At 43.9% G+C, this 24,605-nt stretch overlaps 2 protein-coding genes across 4 annotated transcripts in view; both read left to right on the forward strand.

The window, feature by feature from the left end:
* Positions 1–305: 305 nt before the first annotated feature.
* On the forward strand, positions 306–24,412 carry LOC142892358 (serine/threonine-protein kinase BRSK2-like). Of its 3 annotated transcripts, none has more exons than XM_076032473.1 (20): positions 306–422; positions 1,566–1,660; positions 3,824–3,909; positions 5,294–5,434; positions 7,141–7,257; positions 7,442–7,475; positions 7,573–7,641; positions 8,215–8,361; positions 10,724–10,755; positions 11,026–11,190; positions 12,511–12,608; positions 12,729–12,879; positions 13,386–13,446; positions 14,831–15,458; positions 16,759–16,807; positions 17,615–17,738; positions 17,850–17,951; positions 18,197–18,305; positions 19,616–19,705; positions 19,801–24,412. In XM_076032473.1, the coding sequence occupies exons 1-20, from the start codon at positions 335–337 to the stop codon at positions 20,019–20,021; spliced, it is 2,607 nt and encodes an 868-aa protein (XP_075888588.1). In that variant the 5' UTR covers positions 306–334; the 3' UTR covers positions 20,022–24,412. The 3 variants fall into 3 exon arrangements, with proteins under 3 accessions (XP_075888588.1, XP_075888589.1, XP_075888590.1); XM_076032474.1 differs by having other exon boundaries at positions 15,167–15,458; XM_076032475.1 differs by lacking the exon at positions 3,824–3,909 and having other exon boundaries at positions 380–422.
* The window catches only part of pih1d1 (PIH1 domain containing 1), an 88,194-nt gene continuing 72,607 nt past the window's right edge, over positions 9,019–24,605 (forward strand). The window contains exon 1 of the mRNA XM_076032478.1: positions 9,019–9,029. The gene's annotated coding sequence lies outside the window, so the exon portion shown is untranslated. The remainder of the gene's footprint in view (positions 9,030–24,605) is intronic.

Genomic DNA, 24,605 nt, shown 5'->3' on the forward strand with positions numbered 1-24,605 from the left:
AGGCCTCGCAACACCAGGCAAAAGGGGGAAGTGAACACCGAGTGAGCGCATACACGGGAGTCTAGCCTGCGTGGGGGGGCCCGGCCCGGCCCGGCCCGGCCCGGCCCGAGGATCACGACCACTTCCGTCCCTGCAAACCTCCTCCAACACACCCGCAAATCCTGATGCGCCTCCGGCCGGAAGGCACCGAGCAGGAGCGGCCGATACCTTGATCCGCCCTTTTTACACCCGGAGGTTTTTTTTATTTATTTACTCATTATTATTATTATTATTATTATTTTTAAATACATTTTTTGGTAGGGGGGTGGGGTGGGGTGGGTTCGGCTGGGAAACTATGAGCAGCAAGGAGCTGACGGTGGGCCAGTCCAGCCAGTATGTGGGCCCCTACCGTCTGGAGAAGACCCTGGGGAAGGGGCAGACAGGTAGGAGCCTCCTCAAATTGCATCGGGATGTCCAGGATGTGGATGTGGGGGGGGGGGGGGGGGGGGGGGGTGCACATAATAAGCATTATAAATTATATTCAGTATATTTGTGTGCATATATTTTATACATGATACACATTGAGATTGTTTGTTTTTTTTTTTTTTTTTGTTTAGCATGCTTTTCAGAGGAAATATCTTTGCAGCCAGTGATAGCTTTGAGTTTGACCCTTTGACAGAGCTTTTACGTGCAGCTTCCATCCATCAGCTGCTTCTATCCAGGCAGTTGGTGTTTTTTTTGTTTTTTGTTTTTTTTCTTAATGGTTGAGTGGAACTGACTGCTGACCGGCAGACTGAAGAACGTCCAGGGCATCGCTTCAGTTTCTCTTCCAAATTCCAGTGGGGAGATGCTAGTCATGCAGTCCCTCAGCAGCCACATCATCCACAGATAGACACCCTCGAATGGCAGCTAGACGTGCTAACGCTAACACACAGCCTTTGCCCAATCCGCGCTTTGGCGGGTGATGCGGCGTTATATGGGTGTAGTTCCCCACCCCGTCCGAGTTGGTTTGGGTTTTTATTTATTCAGAAGGGTCAAGTTACAGTTCTGGGCGTTCTGCTAGAAACTTCTAGCAAAGTCTGATCTCACCTCTCTTTCATTTTAGGGTTCTTCATACATCTCGCCCCGATTAGTTTGCCCTAATGAAACTGTCTTTAAGTTGTCTTATGAGAGGGGCACATTAAGGGAACAAAATAATGGGGGCGGGGGGGGAAGAAATGTGTCACTGTCCAAATATTTCTGGACATAGTAGCATATCCAGGTCTCCTGCTTTAATCCTTATCCCCCGCTCTAAGTCCTCTCGTCATCTGTGCTTTTATTCCGCTCCAAACCCTCTTAAAGTTGTAATGTCTTCAGTGCTGGGGAAGGGAGGGGACGTCCCAATGGGCCTCCTAACACCGATTCCAGTCAGTCTTTTCAAGGCGCCGTGGCTCAGCCGATGTGTTTGTGACAATGTCTGTAGAGGCTTTTTGAATAATTTATGACGCCGCCTCCTTCCTGTTTTCACGCTGCATGATGACTTCTGATACTCAAAACGTTTTTTCTCCACCCCCTACCCCCCCCTTCTCCTCTGCGCTGCCTCTCAGGGCTGGTCAAGCTGGGCGTCCACTGCATCACGGGGCAGAAGGTGGCCATCAAGATTGTCAACAGGGAGAAGCTCTCAGAATCCGTTCTGATGAAGGTGAGGAACCCAGAAATAGTGCTTCGTCTTTGGCTTCGATTGGAACACTGATATCCAGCTTTATCGGTACACTGATAATGTCGGTCAGTATGTGCCACCACTTCATTATGGTTTTTGTACAGGTTAAAGCTGAAGATACTGCCCATAAAGGCATTGATAAAAGCGTATAGTCGCTTAGTACAATAAAAGTAATTTGGTTTCCCTACCCTTAGAGCACTTCTCATAGCAATATGCAAGAATATACACAGACCAAATAGAGTCTCGCTGCTCGTTAGCCGCCATCTTGCACAGCCATTTTTTTTTTTTTTTTTTAAGGAAGCTCACCTGACAGTGACACAAAATACAGGTGGGCTTCATTAAAAATTTTACACACTGGACCTTTAAAATGTGTTAAGCAGATTCTCCTTTTTGAAATACCACTGGTTGCAAATGTGATAACTTGTGTTGCCTCAAGTGGAATAAAAAATAAAATTTTCTGCAGAGAAACTCTTCACTAGAGACTCTGGTTCTATGAAAGATCAGACATGTTGGCGTCAGTCGATTTTTGAAGACCAAAAAAAATTCACTTACATTCAATATTCAGTATTCTTGCGTTACTTTTAGGACTTTTTCTCGTGGTTAAAATGACGTCAAGCATACGGGGAAGTCATCAATGGATTGAAAGAAAGAAAAATTCTGCTGTTTTTTGCACCATCTTGTTTATGAATCCATCATCTAAAAAAAAAAAAAAAAAAAAAAACACAGTTCAAAACTGCTACATTTGGCCTTAAGTAAAGCAGCATTATTTTTGCGCTTTAAAAGCCACCTCGCAGCTCAAAGGAAATCAGCGATGATTTCGTGTTCGACTGGGCTCTCGGAAGAGTTGCTGTGCATTAGCGGGGCTTAGTCAGACGTGACGTCAGAGGGAGGACGGTTTTAAATATCCTGTCATGATAACGTAACACAATCAATGGAACGGACAGCGTGACCTTGACGCTGTGTCACTTTCAAAATATTCAATTTGCCGTGTGTGTTGCGCATCTGCCGCGTACTTACGCTGACATATTACACCGCGGAGGGTGGCGCGACCCAAACAGTGCCGCTGTGGTGTCTGGGTGCTCTGTGATGGCGATCATCGCAGTTCAAACAAATGGGTCCATGTGCGGTTCAGCAATGCGCATAACGATTACACAACTGACATAGAAATACAACGTACATATTAAGATCATTCAGATTACACCGAAAATTTAGCTGTCTTAAAAAAAAAAAACTACATCAATGAGCTGAAAGAAACAAATCTTGATTACAGCTTTTAAACTGATTCGTGATAAAGTGAAATATTGATTATGAGAGCTTTATGTAAACGTATGCCGGAAAGTAGGTCTCAGCCATCTGACCAATCAGGGAGTGGCGTGCAACAGCTCCCCTCACAAATACAGTCTTTCCTGAAGGCCAAGTGTCCGACATTTGCAGGGATCGATTGCCGTGACGTAGAAAGAACATACACACAGCTTTAGTCCGGGTTTACGCAAACATTGTTTGGACGCTGCTAAATCCAAGAAGCTTTGAAGTAGATATTTTTAGTGAGTTGTTGTTTGTCCAATGGAATGAGCCAGCACTTCATGTAGGGCGCTAAAAGTGGTATTTAATGAATAAATACACTTGAAAATGTCAACAGCTATGTCTCAGGATAGAAATCCTGCAGTTTTGAGTATGTAAGAAACATGATCGAGTTAGAATACATTGAAGAGACACATCTGTTTAACCCTACTTCAATTGGAATTTTTGTTTTTTTACTTAGAATTTCAAAATAAATTGGTGCTTTTTACTAACAGCAACTGGAACATGGAACAACATGGAACTATGTATACATATAAACATGTATATATATATATATATACATATATATATATATATATATATACATATATATGTGTGTGTGTGTATGAACTATTCCTCTTTTCTTGGCAACCACAACCTGCTGTTGTCTCCAAGTGCTGCACTAAAACTGCTGAAACGACGCTCCTCACGCTCGCCCTCCCCCCCCCCCCTCTCTCTCGTTGACATTTCAATCTGCCTCACCGCTAACTCCCGCCTCTCTTGCCCATCTCTCTGTTTCTTTTTTTCTTTCTTTCCCTTTCTCCACGTCTTCCGCTTGCTCCGCCGGACCGACCGTCCGTCCAGGTGGAGAGAGAAATAGCTATTCTTAAACTAATCGAGCACCCCCACGTTCTGAAGCTGCACGACGTCTACGAGAATAACAAATACCTGTGAGTACCTCTCTTTCTTCCTCTCTTTTTGTCTCACTTTCCTTTCTGCTGACACTTCCTCATCTGTTGACCCACCCCCACCCCCCGACTCGCTCCTCCCCCCGTCTCTGGATCTCTGCCAGAGCTGAGACAACCTTGAGTGGAGTGGCGAGGGGGAAGGAACCTTCTCCAAGGCAAAAAAAAAAAGAAAGAAAATAGAGTGATAACCTTCTGTGGGGGGTGTCCAACATCAAGTTTGTTTCCATCACCGTTTTCTCCACTGTTTTTCATGGTTCTAATCCACTGTGTGAAATACCAAATATTGCACGCAGGTCAGAACCGGCGAAGAATTTCATTTTATGAAAGAATTTTACACATTTGCTCAATAGCGCCTCCTAAATAGACTACAACACAAAAATGACTATAGTGCCCTCTAGGACGGTCGTAGAATCATAGGACAAAGACCCACGTGTTCCTTGAATCCATACCTAATTTTCATAAATGCTGACCTATGACCCCAGACAAACCATAAGTGAGATATTTTCACTTGTTTGAAAAAATCTCAGAACCCAAGGCTCAGAAACCGTAAGTGCGACTGGCTTGAAATTGAAGTATGACGTAGACGAGACCTTCATGACCTAAAGTTATGAAGGAATCTTTTTGAGATTCCAACCGTTTTCATTTTACGGCCTTTCAAAATAAAGGTCTTTTTCAAAATAATTTTGAAGCCCATTTTGACACCTTTCCCATACTCCAAATCTCCCCACATTTTGCACGCAGGTCAGACCTGCCCCAAAATTTGATTTATTAAAAGAAGAAGTTCAAATCCGCTCAAACAAATCTAAATTTCCTTTACATGTTGGAGTCCTTTAATAACGTGACAAACTAACTAACTACTGACTAACTTTTTTTGTAGCTTCTTTGCATCAGAGCCAGTAACATCCCCTTTCGTTCATTCTTCTGCCAGGTGTAAACCACCTTTTCCGTTTTGTGAATAATAATTTGAAGAATTGAATATAAGACAGGGAGATCTTAGTCATTGTTTATTTCAGTGACCATTACTGGCAGTGCTGTACATATGTATATATATTAAACCTTTCGACATTAATGAGACCCCCTTAAAATTTTGCTCTAAGCCTTTCATTGGTTCTCATGGGTCCGACCCTCCTGGAGTCCCCTTTATTTCGCACACTGCTCTTAACCTGCCTGGCACCCTGCCCCCAGTAGATATATGTAGTGTTGTCTGTCCAATAGAATGAGCCAGCACTTCATGTATGGCGCTAAAAATGTTTAATTTTATTTAATATATACACTTGAAAATCTAACAGCCATGTCTCAGGCCAGAAATCCTACTTTTTTCAGTGTGTATAAAATGTGACTCAAGCAAGTATCTCCCCCCCTCCAGGTATCTGGTGTTGGAGCACGTCTCCGGTGGGGAGCTCTTCGACTACCTGGTGAAAAAAGGCCGGCTGACCCCCAAGGAGGCCAGGAAGTTCTTCAGACAGATCATCTCCGCCCTCGACTTCTGCCACAACCACTCCATATGGTCCGTGAGAGGCTGATGGCCATAAAACTCGTGCCCTCGTGCCCCCTGTGTGTGTGTGTGTGTGTGTGTGTGTGTGCAGTAGTCCATTGTGTGTGCTCCATCTCCGGTGTTGCCTCATCATTTCCCTTCGCCGTGTTGACCTTTGCATGTCACAATACATGCTGAACCGGTAGCCATTTGGAAGCAGCACCCACATGCAGACAACCCCGGGTTTTGAGACAAATCTATTGATTTTAAAGGTCCAGTGGGTAACATTTGGCTTGATTTTTGATTTTTATTACTGGTAAAAGCTCAACATACTGCCCGTAAATACATCAATAAAAATATACTCACAGTATGATAAAAGTCATTTGACTGTTCTACCCTTGAACAGTTCTTATATATGTGTATACATATATATATTTATATATATGTATATATATATATATATATATATATATATATACATATATATATATATATATATATATATATATATATATATATATATATATAAATATATATATATATGTATATATATGTATATATATATATATATATATATATATATATATATATAATGATATACATAGAGCAATAATGGTCTTGCTCCCAGTTAGCTGCCATCTTGCACCACAATTTTTGAAGTAAGACGGGCTTCCTTAAAAGTTTTACTCACGGGACCTTTAAATAATATACAAGAATTAACTAAAGGTCTCCGCATGGTAAATAATACAAGACAATACAGTGCCTTTATTAATCCTGCATTAGGGAAATTTGCATAATTACTGAAACAATATAGTGCAAAGAGAAGAAAAATTAAATTCATTAAAAAGAAATAAAGAAATAAGATAAGATAAGATAATATTTATAGGGTAAGAAAGGAAAAACAAAAATATATTCACATCAAATATGAAACCGGAAACAGATAATAGAAACTGAACCGTAACAGACAACAGACCTGGAGAAGATGCAGACAACCAAGATGAAATCAGACCATGGGGAGACACAGATGACCAAGCAGATTCAACTATGATGAAACAACAACCGAAACCAGACAAAAAAGCGAGACAAGGACAATTCATACCAGAGGACAGGGGAACACGAGTGAGAACAATCAAGAGCAGGACGCATAACAAGACACAGGGGAAGAAAATCATGAGGCCACATAAAAGGCGGGAAAACAGGAACAGGAAGTAAAAGTGTAGAAAATACAGGGGCAGACGAGACTAGCAAAATAAAGCAGGAAACGCTAATACAGACCATGACAGAACCCCTTATGTTCTTGCCATGACATCTAAAAATTATCCTAAATTAGCAGAATACAGTAACCGCAGTATCGGTACCAATATTGGTATCGGTATTGGTGCATCAATATCAACCTATATATGTAGTGTATAGTGTGAACACAGTTAACACATACATCAAACTTGTTGTTTGGCCATTTACTTTTCATTGATTGACTTTTCGCCAGCATACAAGCACACAGACACAGTCTATGTCCAGAAGCTGTATGAATCCATTAGGATGCAGCCAGTCTGTATAAACTGCACACAGTTGTCTGCTGTGGGAAATGAGTGTTTGCTTCCGCCGACGCCTATCAAAATAGCAGTGAAAGTGTTTACGTTTTTGCTTACGGTTATGACCCCAGAAAAAAATAAAGAAGCGCTCGGAGCGTTTTTAATGCCCGCTTGCCTGTGTGTGTGTGCGTGTGTGTGTGTGTTTAGTCACAGAGACCTGAAGCCAGAGAACCTTCTCCTGGATGAGAAGAACAACATCAGGATAGCAGACTTCGGCATGGCCTCGCTACAAGTGGGTGACAGCCTGCTGGAAACCAGCTGCGGGTGAGTCCAAGGATGGAAGCTTTCAAATAATCTGTTACACACTTGTGTAATTCCAGAGGATTATGTTGTTACATTTAATGTGGTTACATAAAGACAAAGCACGTAACGGAAATATCCCTTTAAATTGCTTCATTGTTTATCCGCTTAAGAATTAAAAACTATCACATTTCTTCTGTATTTTCAGGTCGCCTCATTATGCTTGCCCAGAGGTCATTAGGGTGAGACTTTCTTTTCCCTGTGTGTGTGTGTTTGTGTGAGTGTGTACTTGTGTCTAATGCACATGGGCCTAACTTGTTTTTCGAATTTGTGTCAAAGGGGGAGAAGTATGACGGTCGCAGGGCAGACGTTTGGAGCTGCGGCGTCATCCTTTTTGCTCTGCTGGTGGTGAGTGGGCACAGATCCCATTTTCATTTCTTTTATTTATTGGTAGACTGTATTAATTAGGTAGTTTAAACCTTCACAGGAGACTCACTGAAATTGGTATGATATTGGTATGTATAATATTGACTTCCAAAAATGTTTCAGTCGAAGTCAAAGAAACCATATCCAGTTTCTTGCTGTCTAATGGTGACTTTTTTTTATTTATTTTTTTTTTAAATTGTATTTAAAATAAATGATGATCAATTTTCCAAAAACTTGAAGAACTGTCAAAATATCACATTACCTGACTCTCGGTAAATCACTGCATGGAACCAACTGACTTAAAACTCCTTGTGTAAATCATGAGCAAGGAGCAGATACATTTATTGTTATATCACTGTGTGTAATAATAGAAATAATAGGCCTATGGGAATTACCATGTGGGGTCTCTAGCCCTGCAAAGGGTTACAAAGTGTTGATGTGTGGCTGATTAACTTTTCCCAGAGGAAATCCAGTTACGCTACGCAAGAAGACGAACCAACCTTTGCGTGATCCTATTTGGTCACCTACTGTAAACTTCTCTTTGCCTTTCCCCAGGGTGCCTTGCCCTTCGACCACGACAACCTGCGGCAGCTTCTGGAGAAAGTGAAGAGCGGCGTGTTTCATATGCCCCACTTCATACCTCCTGACTGCCAAGCTTTGTTGAAAGGGATGATAGAAGTCAATGCGGACAAGAGGCTAACGGTGAGGATCAAGGATGCAGTTCTTAGAATTGCTCCTCGTACTGAGCGCGTATTGTGCAACATGGATGCAACAGAATGTGACAGGAAGCTAATTAAGCTTTTGTTCCAATTTCTGCCTTTTTCAGGGGGCGACAGGTGTTGCACTCCTGTACGTTTTTGCATGTGGAATTTAGGATGTCTATCCCAACATGTGCTTGTCAAACATGAATTAGAATATGTATATACATATATACATACATATCGATGCATTGTTTTAGTAAACAGGATATTATTTTGAAGAGTTGTCCCCGATGTTGGCTGCACTGGTGGTGTTTGTGTTGTGTTTTTCACTCAGAATTAACACAATAAAGGGAGAGAGAGTCTGCAAAGCTATTAAATATGGAGGCGCACATGTTGAGGTCACCTTTGGGTCAGCCAACTGCTTAATCACTATCATTTGTACAGCCGATCGAAAGAAATACTCGGTCGTAATACGGTCGTAATACGGTCGTATTGTGATTGATTCATGTGTTCGCAATTCCAACTCACAGGCCCTCCGTGTGGAGTTTGCATGCTGTCCTTGTGTTGTTTGCGTTGGCTCTTCCTGGGTTCTCCAGCTTCCTCCAACAACAACCAAGAACATGTACATCAGGCCAATGGGGAATCTCTAAATTGCCCGCAGCCGTGAATGTGAATGAGAGTGCGAATGGTTGTTTGTGTCTCTGCGAGATGGCAGATGGGCAAACTCCACCTCCACCCCAATATAGCTGGAAGAGGCTTTGAATCCCTGGTAATAGAAAATGGAGGAATGGATGGCTCACTTTAGTTGCTCCAACACATGAAGCTGACATTAAAGGGGAGCGAGGGGGCGGTAAGGGGGAAAAGAAAAGACCAAGCCTCGGGCTTTGCTTCAAGATCTGACAGATATTGACCCTGACACGAGACCTTAAAGTGGTTAGAGGACGGCGGATGAGGAAAGTGGAAAGAACAGAGGAGCAGAGGGAACAAAAAAAATATCGCTCAGAGGCAAAGGCTGTGGCACCCACAGCACAAGACTGCCCAGAGCCGGCCGTCGGAAAGCAAAAGTTCACAGTCGTTTGGAGACAGGACTCGTTTTAAATTGGGGTGTAGGTGGTCACAAGCACCCGACAAGCTGGAATGGCTCCAGCGTTTTAACGTGAGGATACGGAGACCTTCTGTTTTTGTCTCACCCAATGCCTACAACAGAAGAATTCGATTGAGCTTCATCAAAACTCACCTCGTTAGATTTATTAAGGTCTGATGTGTGCTGGCCCCTAACGTATCGAAAGACGTTTTGTCAGCAAAAAACAAAATTTGGGTCAAAGTCAAGATTTTACTGCGACAAGAATATATGATTAGCCTGGGTTTTTCATTATGACCAATATATCAAAAGTTGCTAAGTGTGCGGCCGGCACATTTTGGCCAAAGCCAATGCCGTTGGGTGCTGTGACGTAGTGGTTCGCGCCGCGACGTGCGAGAGGAGGCAGGAAGACTACAAGTCTGGTCAGTCAGTCTTTCAGCCACAACTGAGCAGATTTAATCAAAGCTGCGGGTTTTGTCTGATGAGCTCTTGATTAATGGAGCCTGAAACCAGGTCAGGCTGTCTCTGTGTCTAGCGAGCTGCCGCCATGGAAACAGCCCGCCGTGCAGGGGAGACCCCATTCCAATGCCGATGTTAGAAAGTATACTCATGCACACCGCTAGGAACCTTCCGTGGTTGCTTCACGTCAGTTGTGAATCGAGGTGCTTGTGCGGCTCTCTCTGCTGTTTCATACTTTCATACGAGTCAACAACGACAAAACCTCCATTGCGCTCACCTGTTTGCTGCTGTCTTCACAAGCGCCATGCTCACAACCGGTCCGCTTTTTCATGCTAGCAGAGCTGCATCTTAATCCCTCGGGATATATTCATGTAGTCCTAATGCACAAGGTATAGAGAGAGGGAGAAATGTAGGCTTTTTGCAGATTTGCGACAGGACTTTAGTGGAATTAGGGAGCAGATGCTGTACATTTGTGTTCAAACAGACAAATATTTGCACAGCCATGCTAGCTGTCCTAGCATGGCTTGCTAGGTCAGCCATGTGGCTGGGCCATAAATATTTTCACTCCCATGGCAATGTTGCTTGCAACCTGCTGTTAGCACATCACAGTAAGGCAAGCCGATTCCCGACAGCCCCATGCTAACCAGACTCTGAAGGGTTCAGTGTACGAAGGCCTACCCACAGCTTCATAAATACTGCCTTAGTTTTAAATCACATTTTCCTTTTGACAATCAGTGCCTTTTTTTGTGAGCTTTTACACAAGTTTCAGCCAAGGAGACATTCTTCTTTTATTAATGCTGTCTTCTATTTTTGTTATTCACAGCTAGAAGCAATACAAAAACATGCCTGGTACCAGTAAGTACTTTGATTTTTGTATTTGCTCCGCATGTGTCCCATCTCCTTCTTATTCATTCCTACTCACACCTCCCCTTCGATTTTTATATATATATTCCGGAACACATTTGGGCGAGGCCAGATATCACCTCTATCTACCTTACCTTTGCTGTTCCACTGTGCAACTTGACTGGAGTGCGCCTATCAAAGCACGCCGCACATTTTTTACGTCTCTGACATTTGCGACTGTTACAAGGCTGCCCCGCACTGACGCCGTCGTCTCTCTAACAGGAGCGGCCGTAACGAGCCTTGTCCGGAGCAGCCTCCACCTCGTCGGGTGTGTCTGAAGAGGATTTTTTCCATCACAGATCTGGACCCTGATGTCCTGGAGAGCATGTACTCTTTAGGGTGCTTCAGAGACCGGGTCAAACTCACAAAGGACCTTACAAGTGAGGAGTGAGTAAATGAGCCGCCAAATATATGTATAAATATATATATATTATTTATTTTTTGTTTGAAACATTACTTGTTTCAGTGTGTTTAGAGACGGAAAGTAACCCCAAATATTCCCCATTGTTCTGTACCTGTGTGTATAGTCTAACATTCTGTATATTTGTTTTAATTTAAAAATTATCTTCCGTGCTAGCTTGGTGATTTGCATAAGTGGACAACTTGGCTATATTTAATAATTGTGCACAGCTAACTCAACCTCTTTGCCCCCGCCTCCTCGTGTCTTTATTGTCCGTTGTCTCTTTGTGGTCAGCTGGTTACATCATTTTGCCTGGCATGACATCAACAACAACAACAACAACAACAACAACAACAGCTATATTATCAACACTGTCCCTTGTCTCCGTCTCTGCCCAACTACTCCGTTTGTCCAAACCAAACTCAATACCTTTGTGTTTTCACACTGTCTGCTAGCCAAACACTCACTCCTGTCTGGCTTTAGGCAAAGCTTTCCCCCCACTCTTGTCTTGCCGTTTATCCTCTGTTGTCACAGTCCTCCTTACAGTCTATTTTGCTTACGTTTGAACTTCACCATCGTTGTTACCAGTGGTTCTGTTTGGCACAATTTCACATTGCATTCCCCCGAGGGCACGCGTTGTGATGCAGGGAAAGGAATTTGGCGGCAACATTCTAGGGGTGTGTTCCATTTCACCGTCGGTCAAATTTTCCAAATTGTCTACCAAACCATGTCATCAGAAACAGACTGAGGTTGGAATTTCAGATCGAGGAAATGAACAATAAAGACAAATAAGCCGATTCATTCGTGACTTCAGATTCATCGGGAATCTGAAGTCACGAATGAATCAGCTGAAGGCAAATTTGCAAGCTAGCGTGATGATGCTGCTTATGCTGACAAATAGAAGAGGAAGAAGAGGAAGAAGAAGAAGAAGAAGAAAAGAGGAGGAAGAAGAATTGATGCCATCGATTCTGTGCCATTCTGCATTCCAAATTAGGACAAAATGAATGTTAAAGAATGTGTTTGTTTAAAGAAATTTGACATTGACAGAACACCAGGCGTCATGTACACTACCATGTATTGTGCTGTTGCTGTCACGCAACATGCATGTTCATCCCACTTTTCCAACTTACCTATTATTGGAACATTGCCAAATCCAACATGATCTAATTCCTGGATTCCATAAAAGATCTGACTAATGCATAAGCCGGAAAACACTCATCATTTTGGACAGTATCGATTTAAAGGCTCAACTTTTTTGACTTGAGGGTTCTTTTTTTTTTCCCCTGTCTCCGAATCCCCATCCGCAGGGAGAACCAAGAGAAGATGATCTATTACCTCCTGTTGGATAGGAAGGAGCGATACCCCAGCTGCGAGGACGAGGACCTGCCACCCAGGAACGACCTCGGTAAGAGCGCTCGCCCAATTCAGTGGATGCCTTTTAGTCTGATAAAACAAACAGCTCTTCATTAAACTGGATACCTAAAACTCCATGCCCTGCATTTTGAACCGTGGTCAAAATTTCCAGACCCGCCGAGGAAGCGCGTGGACTCGCCGATGCTGACGCGCCACGGACGCTGTCGGCCAGAGAGGAAGAGCCTGGAGGTCCTCAGTGTCACTGACCAGGGCTCCCCCACGCCACCTCGCAGGGCCCTGGACACTAATGCACACAGCCAGAGGTACGAACCTTCGCCGCCCTTCCGTGTCAGAAAATTTACATTTCAAGGTCCAGTCTGTAATATTTGGCTTGATTTATGATTTTTTTTTATATTGGTAAAAGCTCAATATATCCATAGATCAATAAGGGTTTTGCTCTCAGTTAGCTGCCATCTTGCACCACCATGTTTCTAAGGAAACCTGGTGTGGACAATCCAGCTACTTGACAGCGCTTTTCGTATTATGGGTGAATGCTCGCATCCTGAAGTAAAGCAACAAAGAAGAAGGTGTCCAAGGTGTCCATGTTTGGTTGCGCAGCCTCCCGTAGTTCACTGGCAAGCTTGGGAGGGGGGAGATGGCAAAAGACGCCGCAACAGTCTAAAATGCAACCACTCAATATCGCTGTTTCTTCTTCAAAATCTCCAAATATTACACACATGACCTTTAACACTGATGAATGGTGTTCATGGTTGGTCAATCTCAGTAGTGAACCCTTTCTGTTTGTTGTTGTTGCTGCTACTTCTGAAAGGTCTCGTTCTGTCAGCGGAGCTTCGACGGGTCTGTCTTGCAGTCCTCTCAGCAGCCCCAGGGTAAGCTCCTTCCATCAGTTTCATTTTACTGACATTGACTGTAATAGACCCTTTTGTCTGTTTTCTGTCCGCCTTGTATCACTCATTCATAAGAAACAATATTGAATTTATTTGATGCCATTGTGTTTTTTTACGCCCTCGTGACTGTCTTGAGAAGCTGTTGCAAACTTGTCACAGTTACAGCAGCACGTCACAAAACCAGGCCTTTGATCGAACGTGCAATTTTTCATTTAGTAAGTAGTTTTTAGAAGATGATGAAGTTAGAAGCTTTGTTAAGGTTAGGTTGTGCCAAGGTGTCACATGCCGTCCTCCGTTTTTTGACGGATTTAAAGTACATCTTAAATTTCCTGCATGCTCATGAAGGTATTATGAACTAAAACTGATTCTTTGACTTCTTTTCTCCTTCGGTACTATTAAAGTCAAAGGAAAATTGCTGCCTTACCAGCCTCTCCCTTTCAACCGTCCAGTCAACACTCATAGCAGCGTGCAATATATAAATATCAGTTGTAGCCATCAAAAGAACAAAACCAAATTTCCTGTCATGCTGTCTTACTCGCTGCTGCTGCTGCTGCTGCTGCTTTCATCTTGCTGTCACATTCACATAACCGTATTTATCACCATTTCATACAGGCATTACGCCGCCATGTACAAGACACGGCGCACACACACTAACGCACACATAAGCGAGAGAACCACCCCCCAAATCCCCCACCTTCCAACAGACAGTTAGTCAAAGAATCCGACCGACGAGGCATCAACTGACCCACCCCTCCCCTCCTGAACTGGTGGGTCACGGCCCAAAAGTGCATCACAGAGCTGTGCTCAATGGGTCGCAGCTTCATGGGCAGTAATAGACATGATAAAAAGTGGGTTGGCATTTTTATTTTTGTGGAATAAGTTTGAGTCGCGACTTCATGGTAAAGAAATAAATGTGGGTCCTGAGACTCCATGCATTTGAACGCGTCAGCCATTCAGAACGAGCCATGACGTCGTGCTGGGAATAAACCCTTCTCTGGTGATTTTCTGGCTTTTATAAAATTATTTTTAAAGATTAAAAGTCTAAGACTTAAAGATCTACAATGGAAAAATTCATTATGAACCACATTTCAAGTTGCAGTTGTCCTGCCAGTTGTTATACAGGCGTCTTTTTTGCATTGCAGTCTATGGGAAAAATGCTTATGTGGGCCGGGTGGGGTTTTTGTCTGCAGTACCCCAAGTGGCCACTGGGAGAAAATCTCCACACCGCCATGTCACCAGTGCAGTGTCCAGTTCTTATACTACATCCATGTCATCAACTCATGTCCATCACTTCTCTCATCTGCCCATCCATCTCTTCCACCCTTCTGTCCTCCCTCCCTTCCATGTCTTCCTGTTTGTTCATCAGAGTCCAGTCTTCACATTCAGCCAATCAGAAGTCACCCCTCCCTCCACCACCTCCTCGGCCAGAGACGCCCGGCCGGGAACCGGCACCGCCGCAAGGCCCGCCGCCCGTCCGCCACCCGACCCCAAAACCCAGACCCTCCCCTCCAAGGGCGCCAGCGAGCGGCCGCACCTCCACTCCATCAAGTCCCTCCCACTGCAGACCCCACGCTCCCCGTCCCCCTCGCCCTCGCCACTCGTCTCGCCACGCTTCTTCAACTTCCCCTCGCCGTCGGTGTTCAAGTCCAAGAACGTGCACGCGCCCTCTAACGCCTCTGCCACCGCACCCCCTGTGTCGCAGGTCACGCCGCAGGGCTCGCCGCTGCCCACCCCGCTGGGCACCCCCGTGCACCAAATCCAGAACGCCTGCTCCGCGTCCGCCACCACCACCCCTCCTACCTCCTCCTCCTCCTCGTCCTCTTCCTCCAGGGCGGACGGGGCCGGTGGGGCTTCACTCTCGCTGACTCCGCCCTCCAGCCCGGGCAGCAGCAGCGGTCTGGCTGCCTCCAGCTCTGCCCACTGGAGAACCAGGCTCAACTCGTTCAAGAACAACCTGCTCGGCTCCCCGCGGTTCCACCGCCGCAAGCTGCAAGGTGAGGATGAAAAGTTGATGCTTTTATTCCGGTAACGAAAAAAACTTGAAGAAGTAGGAGGTTTTCGAATTGGTTTCATTTGTTTGTGTTCTTCAGGTGTTGTCACGTTAAAGGTTATGTGTGTAATATTTGGAGATTTTGGGGAGAAACAGTGACATCCGGTGGTTCCATTTCAGATTGCAGCGTCTTTCACTCCCCCGTCCCTCTCCCAAGCTCACCAGTGAACTACAGTGGAATGCACACCCAAACATGGATACCTTGCCCACCTTTTTTTATTGTTTAACTTGAGGATGTGAGCATTTACCCTAAATACGAAAGGCACTGTCAGGCAGCTGGATTGTCCACTGCAGGCTTCCTTAGAAATATGGCGGTGCAAGATGGCAGACCATTGAGCTATATATATTGTTATACATAAATAACCACAGTTCTAAGGGTAGGAAAAACAAATGGCAATACAATTTTATTGTACTGCGATTATACACATTCCTAAATGTATTCAAATATTACACACTGGACCTTTAATGTTCGTAAATTGATTCCTTGTTTGTTTATATGTATGGACCCCCTTGAAAACAAGATGATGCATCTCAAGTGGCCACTCCAAATAAAGAATTTCCAATAAAGACGAGAGAGAAAGCTGTCAAAAGTTTTCTCCAGGAAAAAACAAAACAAAAGAAAAAGTGGAGGAAGAATTTGAAAGTGTAAGGAGCCTGAGGGGGGGGAGAAGCTGCTCAATACTTTTGCCAGACATCAGCTGGGTGAACGTGATGTGACTAATGTCTCGAAGTGTCCTGTGGTTTCTCGCACAGACACCTCAGCAATATGATGGCGCTTGATAAACGGGTGCAAGCTTAGGTGACGTTCTAGACGGGTCTGAAAATAGATCTCCCGTGGGCAGCTGCTGGTTTGTCATTTGCAAAAGTCCTTTTTAGCTGAGAAAATTATGCAAGTCTAGGAGAAGGGCCCGTGATGAATGTAACGCCGTTTCTTTCCGCTGATTGCCTGAGATAATTCCTTCAAATTTAGCGAGGCAGCTGTGGTATGAACTTGATGCTTTAGCAACACTTTAAACAATCACAGCACCAAAGATAGAATCTATTATTATGAAAACGCTTCCCCATTCCCCCGGCTGTCACCCCGGCGGCTGTGTTGCGTAATGTCTCACTCTGTGATCGTCTGTAATTAGGGCAATTAAATCAAAGCCTGTCATGAGGATTTATCGCCTGTTTTCCTCACATCCTCTTCCCACTTCCTCCTCTCTCCCCTCTCTCTTCCCTCCTTTTTTGACTTTTTTTTTCAGTCCCCACGTCAGAGGACATGTCCAGTTTAACTCCTGAGTCGAGTCCAGAGTAAGTCTGCGCAATTTGTCTTCCAATTTAAGTTTTGATTTTTCATTTGAATAGATGCAGATATTTTTAGTTTTGCGCCCATCACTTCATTTGTAATAATAAAGCCAAGATGCAAACGTGCAGCACAGCCTTGTTCTGCTGTCAAGTAGCTGTGTTTCAATTCACCCGAGAATTTCGCGAAACCTAAGTATCGCAATAAAAAACTGGTCATGGCATGGAAACCTTTTTCGCATTTAGACGTCGGCAGATGTGACTCACGGGGTCACGTGACCAGCTCACTTCAAGTGAAATTGGCAGCGCGTTATGTTTGGACAAAGGAGGAGACAGAATATTTTTTTACAAGTAATCAAAGAGAAAAATATAACAACCATTCTTGACAGCAAACAAACGTAATTCTCGTAAAGTCTCAACTCGAGAGAATTACGGCTTAAGCACTTCACACCATTCAATGGAAACGCCTGAAAATCGCAATTGTGCTTTGTTGAAATTTTTAGTAATGTTGCTTTTATTTTGCAAAAGACGGTAATTGAAACACAGCTAGTGAGGAAATTGTGGATCTGACTTTACAAATGCTTTCAGTGAGAAGAAATACTATTTATGGAATCCCTGATTTTGGGGTATTTCTTACTAATTATAGTTCTTTGATGATGATGATGATAATGACGATGAAGATGATTGCAGTGACAAATTTCTCATAAGCTTTGGCAATATATGTTGTCCTACCTGTCACAACACACAAGGCTGACACAACAATTAAATTGGAGATTTTCACGCATTATTCACTTGTCATGTTTCTCTTATTTTCAGGCTGGCTAAGAGGTCTTGGTTTGGTAACTTCATCAGCCTGGAGAAGGAGGAGCAGATCTTTGTGATGATCCGTGACAAGCCGCTCAGCTCAATCAAGGCGGACATCGTCCATGCCTTTCTCTCAGTGAGTGCAGTCGGAGCTCGCAGAAAGACGCGATCGGTTGCGTTGCCTTTCCGGCGAAGACGCAGGTTTAATGGCGGTTGTAAGCGTCGCTCCTTTCTCTTGCCTTTCCAGATCCCATCCCTCAGCCACAGCGTGGTGTCCCAGAATAGTTTCCGGGCAGAGTACAAATCCTCTGGAGGCCCCTCTGTCTTCCAGAAGCCAGTCAAATTCCAAGTAATCTCCTTTTTATTTCACTTTTCATGCTTTGAAATCTCTAAATTCACTATCTGTACATCTCATTTTAACAGTCAGATGACATTTAAGAGCTCTTGGGGGACAATTTAACCAGTCTTTTACGTCTTACAGTGAATGTAACTTTTGCTAATCATTCACGTTATGCTAATGTGTGCATAAGAAAAGCACATGAAGTCAACAATATTTATAATGATCTTAAAACAACTTACTGCTTGCTCCCATAGGTGGATATTGCTTTTTCAGAGGGGACCAGGGAGCGAGAAAGGGAACCAGCAGAGAGGGAAGGAAGAAGAGAGATCGGCATCTACAGCGTTACCTTCACGCTAATAACAGGTAGGGGAGATACCGTTAATGTTTTTTTTTTTTTACTACCATTAGGTAAGACTGGAGTCTTGGACTGTGTGTAAAAGCTTCTAAATGGACACTTCATCAAACCAGGTCCGAGAGTGGTGAAACCTCTACACGGCAACCTTGCATGTTGTTACAAGTGGTTACAAATGATCCGAAACGATAATGCCCAAGGCTCTGCTTCTAACAACAGCAACAACAATGTTGCATTTGATTGAGTTGTTGTCGTTCCACAATGACGCACGCCTCCGAAGTCTTCTTCTCTTTTATCTTCTTATTTTTGTGTTTAACGCAAGAATTGTACTCCCTTGCTTCATGTCTTATTCCTTATTGGCATACTCCTTTGGCAGCGTAACAGCACCACTTATAGTGCATGAGGAACAGAAAGAAAAAGAAATTGGTCTTCCTCATCTTCATTTGGACACATTTTTTTTTAGCAAATGCCACGCTGTCATGTAATGAATATTTGCTGCATTTCTTTTTTTTTTCCCCAAAGAAGGTCCCTACAATGCTAAATGACTTGGCTGTGGTGTTGCTGTCTGTACTGAGAGCCTAGTATTTCCATTAGGGACGGGCACCCTTCAGGCTGAGCTGCAGTCATCTTCCAGCACAATATGTCATAGTCCACAGCTTAGTCATAAACACATTAAAGCATTATTACAGAGAGAAGGAAGAATGCGAGCATTTTACTCCAGGTTTCAATATTTTCTGGCGTTGGCTGCAACAACATGCACCTCATTTTAAGTCTTCAATCAAAAGAAAAAACAAACAAAAGGCTGAGTGGGAAAAAAAAATAAAAAGATGCATATCAAAGTCCAGTCATTTTACTTTGGGGCACATGAAGCGGAAGGTACGATTAAAACATAACTTGTCCTTGCGCAAGATCCTCTTGATAAGGGATGTTTGCTATGAGTCATGGCAACAACCAGTCAGTCATGTGAGTGGAATACTTCAGGGTCACACCCCTGCGCCGTGACAAAAGCGTCGTCGTGAAGCCAGAAGGTTTTGGTTTCGGTCAGAAGTTCTTCATTTCCAACAACGAGAAAAACTGACATCAACTTTTGCCAGCTGTGTTTCTGTTGTGTCCAGCTGATTTCCACCACTCTTAGTGTCCATCAATTCCAGCAGCATGAGCCTGTGAAAGGGAGCGCTCGTTTATTTTCAATTGAGCATGCTTCATTTTCATAGTCAAGACTGCTTTTTTCTTCTTTTTTTTTTACCCTTCGAAAATGAAAAAAAAAAAAAAAAAAAACAGACCAAAAAAGTGCGGATTTCTAATCACTTCTTTCTCGCAGGTCCCAGCCGCAGGTTCAAGAGAGTGGTGGAAACCATTCAGGCGCAGCTCCTCAGTACTCACGATCAGCCCTCCGTGCAGGCACTGGCTGGTAAGGCTGCCACGCCCACCCAGACACCTCGCGCACTCACTCACCAGTTGTGTGCGTTTTTTCACATTCGACCTGTCGGTTGGTTCTCTCCCCAGATGAGAAGAACGGTCAGCTGTCGCGTCAGCCCAGCACCCCTTCGCGTCAGAACTCCCGGCGTTCCGAGAGTGGGTCCGAGCAGGCCGAGAAGGAACGAGCGGCGGACGAGGGAAGCGGAAGTGGAGGCAGCGGCACCGGAAGCGTCCTACAGAGGGGGGGTTCGGGGAAAGACAAGACCAGACTCCTCTCGTCGTCTAACGGGACACAATCTCACCCTTGAAAAGAATGTCGTGAAAGTGAAGCGAAAAGTCATCAGTTTGGCCTTTCCCCCCACCGTTCCTTTTCTCCGACCTCCCCGCGTGCTCACCTTCCCCGCAATTCCCGACTTCCTGCCTCGCCCCCCCCCACCATTATATCCAAAGCAACGGGACCCAGGATGGGCTCTGGTTTGGTTTGTGAACGCTGTTCTGGGGATGTGATGGAGCGCCGCCAACAGCAAGAAGACAATATTTGTTGGGCGTGCTGGCAGCAGGTTGAGCCGGTCTGTGGTCAGCCTTCAGGGACGTTATTCCCGGATCGTCCCACTTTACCAGATGGGTAAAGGAAAAGCTCGCATACCGGAGACTCAAAGTAGACCAACCAAAATGGATCAAAAGCACACACCCGTCCCAGCGTTCAGTTACATGCTACATGTGGTCCGATTTCCACAGGGAACCTTGCATTTGTCCCTCAGGCCATTTGTGTTTGTCATTTTCTGATCACTAGTCCAATGAATTGTCAAGTCCCCTCATGAACACCCTACCAACACTTGGTGACTCGCAAGACAGGAGCCCGTTTTTCCGCTTTCTTCCCCCTCAGAACCTATTTTAGGACAATTGTTCTCAAGCAGAAGAGATTTTGATTTTGACTTGATTGTTAAAGTGGATTTTGTTCCAGGGCAATTAACTAATTTAACGTTATGATTTTACCATTAGGGGTTAAACTACAAAAGGAATGAAGAGTCGATCTGAGACGGCCCAAGTAGTGTGGACCAAGAGTTTGGAGGACGATGAATGATGCAACTTTTTAATGGGTTAAAAAGCAGCGCAAAAGTTCAACAGTTGTTTCCGAGTTTCACTGATTAAGCTATGATACCATATTGCCTTTAACGGAGGAGAAAAGGTGGATAGTTATTTAGATTCTGCCCCACAAAACACTTGTCATGCAACATGTAGAAGAATGTCTCAGTGATTGAAAACTCTTTAGAATAAGAGAGTAGATTTAGTGGGTTTAGATTAAAACAGAACAGAACAATCTATGGCAGGCCCGAAGAAAAAACAGTAGCCCTTTCTGCTACTTACTTAGTTTCTTTTTTCGTCAATGCAAACAAAGAAAGAAGCACCCTCTAGGTATAAATCCACTGCAGCGGCAACAATCTGTTTACACAATTTGTTTAGAGAAAGCTTACACAAAGCTTGAACCCTGCGGGGGAAAGAGTAAATACTAAATAAATAACCAGTAACGTCTGGCCCTTTACTTTGAAACATTCATTAATGGGTTCTCATTCTCAGTAGAGGTGTTTCAATTGAAACACATTTTATACGTATTCAGTTAGCTAGCTACTGATCTGATTTTAGCGATGCCACTTGTGCTTTTCAGGTGTGAAAAGGAGGAACCAGCACCTGCCAGCAGATCTCTCAGTGTACATGCCATGAGTGTGAGGTTTCCAATTGAAAGTTTAAATTTGTCCTCACTTAAAAAAATGTCTAGTAGTCCCTGAAACGATTACCTTATTGCCGGTGAAGGTAGCGGAGAATTTTGAAAGAGGAAGCTGGTTAAACAGGACCAAGTTCCGCGGAGAGGAATCCCTACTGGTTTCTCAACTGAAACCACTTCCTTGTGTTACTTTGATAATAGATGCAGGATCACTCTAAGCCCAAACAAAAGCTTGAGTTCTCTTTGCCCCTCAGAAAAGAAAAGCTAGCGGGCGGGCAGAGAGTAGCAGGTGGAGCTGAGCAAATAATGTACTTTGAACAAGAACACGCATAAGAAAGGATGTGGGAGTGTCTGTTGCAAACGAAAAGGGGCCGGGGGAGGGGGGAGGCGGTGAAGCCACACATGAAGAATGGAATTTTACTTGTTTTGTCTTTTTTGCCAGACATTCTTTTTCTGCTATGGTCTGGACTTACTGTTCTATTTATGTATTGTTCTTATTTTATTTGAATGATTTTTGGAAGACTTGCCAACTTACAAAATAGATGGTGGCACCAACCATGTGAATGTCAAATGTTTTTACACCTATTTGAAAATGTATTTATTTATTTATTTATTTATTCATCGATCTATCTATATCTTTATTTATTTGTCATGCATTTTATGGAAGTATTTCGCTCACGTTTTTGTCACAAGAAAAGGAGAAGGTCGGGTGGGGAGCGGCACCTTCACGGTGTGCGACCAAATAGCCCATTTCGGATTGGACTGAAATATGATGCCACATTATAGTGTCATTATATTGTGTTGTAGCAGCTGAGAATCAACACACAGCCCGCTTCACAAGCAGACATAAGCACAGACATATACAAGAGTGGTTTTCTTTATGAACTACAAGTATACCAGTGAATAGCAGTGGGCACTGGCAGAAATACAGCCCAACATGAATGATTCTAAGAAGATAAGCCCCTGTAAAACATTGGTTTAACATTAACAATACGCGCTACTCCTCCGTCTCTCCACGCCGACTTCTCATTCGGGACAGTCGGTCGGCTCAAATATCTCAATGTTCGTCAAGCACTTTGACTTATGAAGCGCAAGTCTGCAAATGCGACCGTGTCGAACCCCAGTTGCACTTTTGCGTCGGTTTCGGAAGAGGAACTCGAGTGCGCTAACAGATTCAACCAAGCGAACACTGCAAACAAAACTGCTTAATGTCAGCATGTCAGCCTTGACTCTGTAAGCATGCTGTCAGGCTTACGTGAGTATTGAGAACCGAGGCTGGCACTACAGAGCTCCGCCTCACATAACAGCCTGAAGTCAGAGAGACCAGCCTGGCTGCAGTCTCCCTGTCTGGCACAGAGTTCTTAATAATTCACGAACAACTGCAAACATAAATGCATTTTCTGATCGTCATCATCATCATCATTATCATTCCTTTTTAAAACCGACACTCCTCTGCTCCAGATTTGGGTTTCCTTTTGCGCACTTGTCTTGTAGTAGCTGGAATTAAAGGAAAACCATTAGCAGTCTAAGCAACCGTTTGTTATACGTTGTTAGTCCTTAAAATTGGTAGCCAGAGAGAGTGGCCGTGATTGTACTGCTTACGAAGGATTGCGGTCGAAATCACTTTCATCAGCGTGATAAAAGTGTATCGTCGACACAGCTTTAGATTGGTTTGCTATTTTTATTTGTTTTGTTTTTTTAAATAGTGGCAAATACGTTGTCAACATTTTTGCACTTCTAAGCAATCTGGTTGCATCACATCCAAGAGGGATTTTAAGGCTTAATCGATCTACCCAAAAGTGCTGCCTTCTAATTTGAACAGTTTCCACAACACGTTTGTCGACACGATCCCGTTTCTTACCGCCCTGGAGTTGTACGGTAAATTTTCCCATCAAGCCAAAAAAGAATTTTATTTAACTTCAAAGACAAGTGAGTGTCAACCTTGATGTTATGTGTTGTTGTTGGGTTTTTTTTTTTTGAAGAGGAACAAAAGATCAGACACACCCATTTAAAAAAAAAAACTAAAACAAAAAAAACACCAGTCGGGTGTGAACAATCTGTCAATCTCATTGTCAGGATTAGGATAAATCTGTGTTAATTAACCCAAGATATACCCTCTCACTGACTTAAACCATTACTAAAACCAAACTACGCCTTTGCAAAGTAAAATCTCTTGAAATTGGTGGTATTACACAACCTGATCCGCTAAACTGTGGACAGCGAGGACACACTTTGTGCCCCGTCCCACCCACCCTGGCCTCCGAGCGGGCCTCTCAGAACGCACCAGGAAAGTGAGACACATCTGCCGTGTCAAGAGGCCACATCTCAGAGGCCGCACGCACGCTCGTGAACTTTGCAGCGAGAGCGCTACGTCGCTGGGTGCTTTCGCTCAACGCAGGGTCGGAGTCAGGTGGTTCACCTCACATGTATTTTTTTTTTTTTTTTTCAGAACCGGAAAAACAAATGCAAATGTGTTCCGTGGGACATTGTGTTGCATTAAAAAAGACTCAATGGGATCTTGATCTGTTTGCGGCTGAGGGGCCTCCCGAAATGTTTCCATTGAAATAACCCTCCCTCCCTCCCTCTCCCTCCCTCTCCCTAGTCGCCCATTCATGCCATTTTCTACACCCACCATTACTTCCCTTTGTATCTCCATACCTAGCACATGTGTCTACCCCTTATATAATCACCCCATTCTCCTTTTATCCCCCCCGTCTGTGTTTTATACACTCTGTTCTTCCACGCAGATGCTGTATACGTTTGTATACACGGTAGGCCTGTCTCTGTCTCCATTGTATGACCAACATATCTATGTAGCATCCACTATCTTTTACTGACACTGTAGTCATCATTCAACTTGTCTCTCTTCATTATTGCTAATCCCTTCTCCGCAGTTAGAATTGTGCGCCTATACTCTCTCTTATCTCATGGCCATGCTTCTCTCCTCTCCCGCCCCACCCTGCCACACCCCACCCATCAACACTCTTCACTTTACGAACCTCTGCTCCGCGCAGCCAATCTGTTTTTGTTTCAGGGTTTGTTTCTTTGGTTGTTTGTTTGTTTTTCATTCTGGAGTAAATTGTGATATTTTAAATCAGATGAGAGGAGGAGGTGTGTCAGGGAGGGTGGGTCAATAAAACTGTTGAAACTACTGATTTCCACAGCCAAG

Source organism: Nelusetta ayraudi, unplaced genomic scaffold, assembly GCF_046127955.1.
Source record: "Nelusetta ayraudi isolate G7.1 ecotype Tasmania unplaced genomic scaffold, CSIRO-AGI_Nayr_v1 ptg000034l, whole genome shotgun sequence".
Classification (NCBI taxonomy): Eukaryota; Metazoa; Chordata; class Actinopteri; order Tetraodontiformes; family Monacanthidae; genus Nelusetta; species Nelusetta ayraudi.